Source organism: Onychostoma macrolepis, chromosome 19 (genome assembly GCF_012432095.1).
Source record: "Onychostoma macrolepis isolate SWU-2019 chromosome 19, ASM1243209v1, whole genome shotgun sequence".
In the NCBI taxonomy this organism is placed as follows: domain Eukaryota; kingdom Metazoa; phylum Chordata; class Actinopteri; order Cypriniformes; family Cyprinidae; genus Onychostoma; species Onychostoma macrolepis.
Genome location: NC_081173.1, coordinates 8,066,121 through 8,076,501, shown reverse-complemented (window position 1 = coordinate 8,076,501; position 10,381 = coordinate 8,066,121). Strand labels below are relative to the sequence as shown.

Here is a 10,381-nt window from a genome sequence, read left to right as displayed (position 1 = left end):
CTTTAAATGTCAGTTTTGCAATATTATTCGATGACCTCAATATTTTATTATATTAACATAATATTACATGGTCCTACTCTACTCTCCAGATAATAGCGAGAAGAACACTACAAACGGGGGCGGGGGAAAACCTCTGACTATAAAGACTACAATTCCAACAAGACCCGCAGATCTGTGAGAGCGGAAGTGACCTGCCTTATGATCACGTGCTGTATGTAGAGCGGAAGCCTCCAATCAGCGTACAGTTGTATCGCTGCGGCTAACATCGACCCCGGGAGATCCTTGAGGTAACACGAATAAACGCTTTTTACCGCTATAATGGACGGGAATATCTAGTAGTTTCGATATGTGCGCAGTTATGGGTTATTTCTGTGAATTCGTTGTTAATTGTATGTGTTAGGACTCTCTTCAATCGACATATTTTAGAGACAGTCGGCGAATTTGCTGCGGCCTACGTTTAAGCGTTAGCTAGCAGCGGCACGCTAAACTCATCTATCGTTAGCCGAACACACGTACTGCAAAATGGACATTTATTAAGATACAAACCAGTCTTTTTAACGTGCCAGTGGTTTTAAATTTTGCTCACACATAAACGCATTTGACTATACGTGTTTTATTGATTAGGTAACGTTAACCAGCCGGCTGTGTTAGCGTGCGTCAGGCCACTCCGGTCAATTGTTTACGTGAAAACCGTTAACGTTATACGCCATATATATATTTTTATAAATATACATGTACTTATCTGAAACACATTAACGCAGCAGTATGCCTTTATCATTTTCGTTCTATAGTAACGTTACCAGTGAACACCGACTTAGCTTTTTTTGGAGCAGCTAACGTATAGTTATTGTCTTTGTCTCTGTTATTTAATTTAATCGTTTAATGTTGTTCTACTCATCTCTTTTCTAGTTTCCCAACATGAGTAGCTCAGAGGAAGTGTCGTGGATTTCTTGGTTTTGTGGTCTACGGGGAAACGAGTTCTTCTGTGAGGTTTGTGTTCGTTTCTGATCATCTCATATTGTGTAACTATATAAGGGTGACCAGGGAGTGTTAAAATGTGAGCTTAACTATATAGAAATTGAAATCATGTATTGGACATAAGCACACCCTCCTGATATGACAGCAGAACTTGTGGGACTGTGAGTAATTTATAAAGAATTTAGCACTTAAATTTGTACTTGGGAAACATGAGAATATTATATTAAAGTTTGAGGCACATTGATTTATAGGCAATGATCATTTCTATTTAGAAAGCTGTCTCTGAATCACTTGTTTTGCTAAAATCAAGGCAGGCTTCACAATCAACCTCTGGTATTGTAATCATTGTAAAAACACTAGATAAATGTGCCATTGTCTGCATTAATGTTGATGTATCTCTTTTTACTCCATACAGGTAGATGAGGACTACATTCAGGACAAGTTTAATCTTACGGGGCTCAATGAGCAAGTTCCCCATTACAGACAAGCCCTTGACATGATCCTGGATCTAGAACCTGGTCAGTGATTGTTTAACGCGGGCTTTAACAGGTTTAAGGCAGCATTTAATTAAAATTCATGTTTTTTGTGTAGGTTTTATTTTTTAAATAATATTGACCTAATAGTGTTTGATCAAAATGCCATAATCCCGTGGTAAAAATGACAGGACATATGCAGGATTTCCCCAATCATTTAGTCCCCTTAAACCCTGTTCATCAGTCTCCCTGGTGTAGTGCAACGGCCACATCTCAACATCCAATCAACCACTGATGCATAAAATTAAGTCCGGCCCAAAATTATTATTATTATTTTTTTTGATAATCTCTTACACGGTATGTCACAACATTGAAGGAAAAGACCTGTTGCTACTTCTGTTTCATTGTGACTTGAAGGTTTTGTGCTTTAGGCTGTGCACGCAACCAACCAGGCACATTAAAAATGTAGTTTTAGGCAAGATCTTTTTAAACCAAATCCATGAATCTCTCTTCCAGAGAGCAGATGAATTCACTCTCCTCATCTGTTTAATGTCTTGAACCAAAGTTAGACAATTGCTTATTTTATTTATATTTAATTATCTGCCTAAAACTAAATGTTTCCCAGAAAAAAAGCATTTTGTAACTTTGTTTTGCCTGATTTAAATGTGATGCAAGTAAAGCATGAATGCATTTGCACTTAAATGTAACACTTTAAAAACATACTAGAGAAGACCTGCATTTCACTGTTTAAAGTCACTATGAAATCAAAATGGGCAGTTTTTATTCATGGGATGTTACAATGTATTATAAATTATTTATCTGTGTGTTATCATTATAACACTTCTCTGATGGTGTGTACACTGGCACAAGCACGGGACAAGAGTCCCTCCCATCCAGCAACTTGTCAGTCACATCCAATCCATTCCTGATGGACAAAATCAAGTCCTGCTCTGTTTTCTCATTCTTCACTCAGATGTGTCACATTAGGGAAGAAAAGATTTAATCACATTTCTGTCATGCTGACTTTAAACGTTGTGATTTCCTAGCTGTGTAATGGTGGTGGTGTTGTTGTGTGTGTTTGTATCAGATGAGGAGCTGGAGGACAACCCTAACCAGAGTGACCTGATTGAGCAGGCTGCTGAGATGCTGTATGGACTGATCCATGCGCGCTATATCCTCACTAACCGTGGCATTGCCCAGATGGTACGGTTTCCCTGGGTCATCTAGTTATTGAGTCTTTAATAGTTTTTAAAAAAAAAATTTTCAGCTTCATGCGTATGAAGTTGTGCTTGTTTTCTCTTGCAGCTGGAGAAGTACCAGCAGGGAGATTTTGGCTATTGTCCTCGTGTTTACTGTGAGAATCAGCCAATGCTGCCCATTGGTAGGTATATAGTTTATTTTACTTCAGATATATAATGTTTGCCATTGTAATCTTTTTTTCAAAATTAGGGATGCTCTGATTGATTGGTATCAGTTGATAATCACTTCTTATGAATCAGTTGATCTCTTAATTTGATGATCTCATAAACAGATCGCATGTTGACACTGAGCACATTTACATGCACACCAATACGCTGATAACTCACAAAAATCAACTTATTGAAATAACCCATTGTCCTGGTGTACATGCAAACCAGTGACCTGGCAATGCAATCAACACGTAATATATCACCACATGCACACTTTGATAAACCAAAAGAAAGCAGGCTAATGTGTTTACAGGCTCTGTGAACTTGGCATAAGGGGCAAAAATCTAGATGTGATTGATTTATGCTTAAACCAGGACCTTACTTCGATAAAGGAAAACAGGTTAACACGTTTACATGACCATGTGTGTTATCAGCTTTACTCAATGCATAATCGGGTTAAGAATGTGCATGTAAATGCACTCAATGACTTTGTCGCTGCACGTTGCCAGGGGCTGGCGATGAGGTCGCTAGTGGGCGTTCCCACTAATGGTTGCCTTGACAGCGAGTCAGGTTTCTTGCTGCTAAGTTCAAACATTTTGGAGGCAAAAGACTAAATATAATCTAAATCTAAATTATATCCGTTCATACAAACAAAAATGAATGAGAAACAGAGCCCACTTTCTTCCATTTATCTCCGGCTGAGAGGAGAACATGAGCTCAACCGTCTTCTTTCCTATTGGCTGTCGCTCCTGAAAGTCGCTCTTCGTTTGCATAAAGTTGAAGGATTCTGAACTTTGTCGCGTTGCTGGACACACCCCATCCGGTCGCCAACGGTCGCTCGTGTAGCCGGAAATCGCCGGCTCTCCATTGAAATGAATGGGATCGTGTCGCTTTGTCGCTGCGTGCCGCTTGTAGTGTGAACGGGGCTTAAGACTTTATTCTTTCAGACGAATCCTATCAGAGTTGTATTAAAATTGTCCTGGCTATTCCAAGCGTTATTGTTGCAGTGGGCAGGTGTTTCTGTTTAACAGTCCAAAAGACGTAAAATAAAGTGCGCGCATCCATAATAAAACGTGCCTCACACGGCTCCGTGGGGTGAATGAAGACCTCCTGTAGTGAATCCATGCGTTTTTGTAGGAAAAATATCCATATTTCAAACATAATAAATGCATATCTCTCACTTCATCTATCTGTCATAAGTGGAAGCCCTTCCAGTGGATGACGTAAGATGCCAGCGTTGCGTGATTAGTGACGAGCACGGAGACAAAACAAAACAAAACACCAGTCACAAAGCACAAACCAAGGATTTGTTAAGAAAAATGTCAGAGGATTTCGATATAAGCCAAGAGGAGACTGGTTTTCCTTTGGTAAAGTAAGGAAGCTTTTTGCTTCCTTTGCTGCTGTAAACAAACTTGCGAGACAAGCATATCTCAGAGACGCACACACGATGCCTATGTCATCCACCGGCTTGCTCGAATGACAAATACCGGAAGTGAGAGAAAAGTGTTTATTACATTTGAAATATGGATATTTTTATTACAAAAACGCATTGATTCGCTACAGGAGGCCTTTACTCACCCCCTGGAGCCGTGTGAGGCATGTTTTATGGATGCGCGTGCTTTATTTGACGTCTTTTGGACTGTTGAACAGAAACACCCGCCCACTGCAATGATGGAGCTTAGAAGTGCCAGGACAATTTTTAATATAACTCCGATTGGATTCGTCTGAAAGAAGAAAGTCATATAAACATAGGATGCCTCGAGGGTGAGTAAAACACAGGCTAATTTTCATTTTTGGGTGAACTAACCCTTTAAATACTCGGCCTCAAGTCTTTCCAAAATGGTATGAATTTCTTTCTTCAAGACATTTTGAAGACTGTGGGTAACCTAACAGGTGCTGGTCCCCATTTACTTCCATAGCATTTTTCCTCTCCATACTATGGAAGTCAGTGGGGATCAGTGACTGTTTAGTTACTCAGTAGTAGAAGAAAGAAACTCATACAGGGGTGGAACAACATGAAGGTGAGCAGATGACAAAAAATTTGGGTGAACTATTCCTTTAATAAAGATTAGGATTACAAGTCAAGGTGTGAGTTTCAGTGAGTGAGTCTAGTGTCTGTTTTTGTCTCCAGGACTCTCTGACATTCCTGGCGAGGCAATGGTGAAGCTCTACTGCCCTAAGTGTATGGATGTGTACACACCCAAGTCGTCCAGACACCATCACACTGATGGAGCCTATTTTGGCACTGGTTTCCCTCACATGCTCTTCATGGTGCATCCCGAGTACCGGCCAAAGAGGCCAGCCAACCAGTTTGTGCCCAGGTTCGTCTTTTCTTTATATGGCGGTCACCTGCTGCTCTATATAAATGGATTTTCTCACATCTCTAAAATCGCTCAGTTTCTCAGAGCTTTCATTCTCCTCTTCCAGGCTCTATGGTTTCAAGATTCACCCGATGGCTTACCAGCTACAGCTGCAGGCAGCCTCCAGCTTCAAGAGTCCCGTCAAAGCGATCCGCTAAGAACCTGAGCAGGGCGGGATGGGGTGGGATCGGGTGGGGTGGGTTGTGTGTCTGTCGCCATGGCCTCACTCTTCTCCAACAATTTTAGATTCGACCAAGACTAAGGTTTAAATACGGAGAGAGTGAGACTATAAAACACTCTAGGGAGAAACAAAAACCTTACCTCTGAAACACTGTACAGAAAATGGGGTGTTCTTTGTGAAAACAATTTCAGTTCTTAACCTCCTTATAGAAAATAAAGTTATAATTAAAGATAGATACCTGTAGGATGGCTCTGCTCACTCTGGTCCTGTTTTTTTAGTTCCTTAAGGTTAAGTAACGTTCACATGCAAGAGCGTCATGAATTGACTTGTCTTATTAGTTCATGATGTGATGTATTGTTGAATATAACAGTAGGGTTGATCGATCGTTAAAACCACAGATATATCGTCGTTCAATCCCCTCCTCCGTGCAACCAGATATTTGGCTTACTTTAAAGCGGCTGTTGCATGAAAAAGGCAGTATATTTTGGATTTGTTTTAAGCTCAGAGTAATATAGCTGGGATCGTCTGTGACTGTTCTTTGTTGACAGACTGCAAGCTTTCAGTGCATGTATTAGAAAAGACCAGAAATGGGAAGACAAAAATGCAATCAGGAAACTGTCTCTGTCTTAAATAGACAAGTGTTTTGTTTTAATCATCAGTCCTGCACTCCTTGTCAGAACAACGCCAACCTGCTAAGTTCCTCCGGTGTCAAGATTACTTCAGAGAGAGTTTACTAGAATTACCACTGAACCACAATTAAGACGTTTTTTATGTTTGGTATGGGCCCAGGTTTTTCTTCTCTGGTTTAAAGTATTTCTTCTGGTAGAGAGGCGTAAAGAGTAGAATATATAAATCAGTTTGAATGCATTTGATGTTTCGTTTAATTTTTTTTGTTGATCCTGTTGAATTTTTTTTTTTTTTTCTTTCTCCTTTACAGCTGTTGAGGAACCAGGGTTCAGAATTCACAATAAATGTCTTTTCCTAAATTGTGTGAGTCGTACATGTCTCCTCTAAACTTATGCAAGTGTTCACATTGCAAAGTTTTGTCACCTCAAAAGGATGTCTGATGTTCTGTTTATATGAAGTTGCATTATTTCAGTCTGGTTCATTCACTTGTTAACTTTTCAGTGGATTTTAAGTGGATACTCACAGAGGTCAATGAATGCAAGGTTGCTTCAGAAGAATATCTTCAGTCTGTCTGGGTATAAATTGTAAAGTAGCTTGAGTGTTGTGCCTCTTTTTAAGCCAATATCACAGGGTCGTGGCTGTAAAACTATTCAGCAAAAATTTTCTGACTCATTAAAATTCACATCCCATTTCTTTGTTACTGTTACATGCAGATTTAAATACAAAGAGAAAATAGAATGATGAATGGAGACTGTTACACCTATTTTTTAAGCACTTGATAGAACAACAGCAATTATTTTTCTTATCCCATAAAAATACTGCTACTTACCTATAAAATACACAACAGTGTCAACTTGTCACTGCCAGTATTGTCTCTGTTTTATGCATGTGCTGAATTCTAACCCCCGCCAGATTATTACACCCCTAGTATTGGTAGGTGTGGGGGAGGGGTTAGGATTAGGCAATCAGGTAGCGATCTCAATGAGGGGGGTAATAATCTGGCAGGGAGTCGAAAATGGGCACAACACCGGTATCGCCCAAGGTGTCCAAAAACAAGTACGTTGTCAGTGGGTGGGGCAAGTACACCTTTATTTAATTCACAGTAAAGCACAAAAGCACTTTTTTTGTGTTATATAGAGAATTGTGTGTTGTTTCCCCATCTATTGCTGACCCATCTAATCTGCGGCCTGTAGAGACAGAATTTAATTCCATCAAGTTAGCATTTTTAAACATTCGCTTACTAAAAAATAAATCATTTCTGATCAATGACTTAACCACAAACAACTTGGATTTTACGTTTCTAAATGAAACATGGCTAGAAGACAGCTGCAGTGCAACAGTCCTCAATGAAACAGCCCCTCCTAACTTTAATTTTACAAGTGTCTGCAGGACTGTTAGGAGAGGTGGAGGTGTAGCTGCTCTATTTAAAGATGTTTAAATGCAAGCAAGTGTCATTTGGTCAGTATTTGTCTTTGAATACCTAGGTATTGTGCTGAAAGGTGCTTCACGCATTCTGTTTATCATTATTTACAGGCCTCCAAATTACTCTCCAGATTTGTTGAAGAATTCACAGAACCGTTATCAATGATTTCCTCAGTGTTTTGCTATTGCAGGGGATTTTAATATTCACATAGATAATGCAGAAATCAAAACTACAAAAGAAATTATAACTGTTTTAAACACTTTTGACCTGATTCAGCATGTGCATGGACCCACACACAATCGTGGACACTCTAGATTTACTCATCAGTAGAGGTCTAAAGATTTCATCTATTGTTATTAAGGATGTAGCACTATATGATCACTTCTGTATTTTCTTTGATATATTGATCTCTGTTACCACTGAATCTAGATCTGTCTCTGTCAGAAAGAGATGCATTAACGAGAACACTAGTGCGCTATTTATGAAGGCCATCTCTTTAACACCAAGCATTTCTGCAGACTCTGTTGATCTTCTCCTGGATTCATTTACCTCAAAAGTTAAGATTGTTATTGATGATATTGCTCAGCAAAAGACAAAAATCATTTTGGAGAAAATCAACAGTAGTTCAGGGTATGAAAAGACAATGCAGAAAAGCTGAGCGGATGTGGCGAAAGACAAAACTTGAAATTCACTATAGCATCTATAAAGACAGCCTTCACGCTTTCAATGTGGAACTAGCCACAGCCAGACAGACCTTCTTCTCAAACCTTATAAACAGTCATTTAAACAACTCTCGCACTCTTTTTGCTACTGTTGAGAGATTGACAAACTCCCCCCCAAGTCAGATTCCCAGTGAAATGCTCTCCGACAGAAAATGCAATGAGTTTGCTTCTTTTCTGAGAAGATCAATAATATCAGAAAGAAGATTGGCACATTTTCTAGTCATGCAGAGATCACACAGATTCGACCGCAATTTCAAAAAGTAGTAACTATATCTGTTTTTGAAGCAATTTATAGCAAAATTTTGGAAGAAATAGTACAGCACCTTACATCGTCAACATGCTATCTTGACACACTTCCCACATCTTTTTTCAAAAGTGTGCTTAACTGTTTAGAAGCAGATCTCTTAGAAGTGGTGAACACCTCACTTCTTTCTGGGAATTTTCCAAACTCCCTGAAAACTGCAGTTGTTAAGCCCCTTCTGAAAAGCGCAATCTTGATACATGGACAATTTTCAATCTGGTTTCCGACCGCATCACATCACAGAGACAGCACTCATTAACATAAATGATATTTGCTTTAATTCTGATTCTGGCAAAATATCAGTGCTGGTACTACTAGATCTTAGTGCTGCGTTTGACACTGTCGATCATAACATACTTTTAGAGAGACTGGAAAACTGGGTCGGGCTTTCTGGGATGGTACTCGAATGGTTCAGGTCATACTTAGAAGGGAGAGGTTATTATGTGAGTATAGGAGAGCATAAGTCTAAGTGGACGTCCATGACATGCAGAGTCCCACAAGGCTCAATTCTTGCACCACTCTTGTTTAGCCTGTATATGCTCCCACTAAGTGGACACAATTTCTAGCGATTATCGCCGATTTGATTGCACAGATACTATTTAAACTAAACTGAGCTAGACAATGACATCTCTGAATTCAATAATGAAATGCCTTTAACTGAAAATTGAGTGTTTAATCTTATTATACATTACTGACACTATCCACAATTTGATACTGTTAAGTGCTTTGACACAATCTGTATTGTTAAAAGCGCTATACAAATAAAGGTGACTTGACAATCAAATAATGAGAAAGAACCAAATTACCGATCACAGCTATGCAGATGATACCCAGGTTTACCTAGCCTTATCTCCAAATGACTACAGCCCCATTGACTCTGCATCGATGAAATTAACAGTTGGATGTGCCAGAACTTTCTTCAGTTAAACAAGGAGAAAACTGAAGTCATTGTATTTGGAAACAAAGTTGAAGTTCAAGGTGAATGCATACCTTGACTCTAGGGGTCAAACAACTAAAAACCAAGTCAAAAAACTTGGGGTGATTCTGGAGACAGACCTTAGTTTTAGTAGTCATGTCAAAGCAGTAACTAAATCAGCATACCATCATCTCAAAAACATTGCAAGAATTAGATGTTTTGTGTTCAGTCAAGACTTGTTCATGCCTTTATCACCAGCAGGGTGGACTATTGTAATGGTCTCCTCACCGGCCTTTCAAAGAAGACCACACGATTGAATGGTTTGAGCTCTCTGCCTTGTAAACGACTCCTAATTAATGCCATTAACATAAAATATCACCAATCATCATAATTTAGAACAGCGAGCTGCAAGAACAGCTAACATTAAAAAAAACATGCAATACTCTGACAAGAAAAAGTGTACGTTACACATTGATAATTTTATGATAATTCTTAAATATGATCCAACATACAAAAAAAAAAAAACAGTTTTACTTTATAGTATTTTACTGATCGAGATACTGATCTGGCAAGTGGTCACGTGACAAAAGAACGAACGACTCAAACCCGAAGACTCGAAACAAGTGAACCAATTCAGTGCAGAACCTATAGGATGTTGCGCATGCGCGACCGAACCACTCCCTGAGACGACTCGTTCTTCCCGAGTCACACTAAAGATTCGTTCAAAATGAACGAATCGTTCAAGAACGACCTATCACTATTGTCAATTATGCCCTTCCAGACTCTCTACGAAGCAAAGCGAAGTAGCAGAGTTTGGTATTACCAGGCTACCACTCATGTCTCTACTACTGATATCGTTGTCACGAGTGTTTCTTTAAACAGAAAAAGAGTTCTGTGCTTAATTAGCCAATCACAAATGAATCATTTTGTACACTGATCTCTGACGTCAGGTTGGCTGGCATGTCTTCGTCCAGAGGGCTAATATCTAGTG

General features: G+C 39.3%; 1 protein-coding gene across 1 annotated transcript; it reads left to right on the top strand.

Moving 5' to 3' along the window:
- Nucleotides 1-150: 150 nt before the first annotated feature.
- On the top strand, nt 151-6,387 carry csnk2b (casein kinase 2, beta polypeptide). Its single transcript, XM_058754616.1, has 7 exons — nt 151-287; nt 910-990; nt 1,394-1,496; nt 2,539-2,654; nt 2,757-2,832; nt 4,992-5,181; nt 5,288-6,387. The coding sequence occupies exons 2-7, from the start codon at nt 919-921 to the stop codon at nt 5,376-5,378; spliced, it is 648 nt and encodes a 215-aa protein (XP_058610599.1). The 5' UTR covers nt 151-287; nt 910-918; the 3' UTR covers nt 5,379-6,387.
- The last annotated feature ends 3,994 nt before the right edge of the window (nt 6,388-10,381 follow it).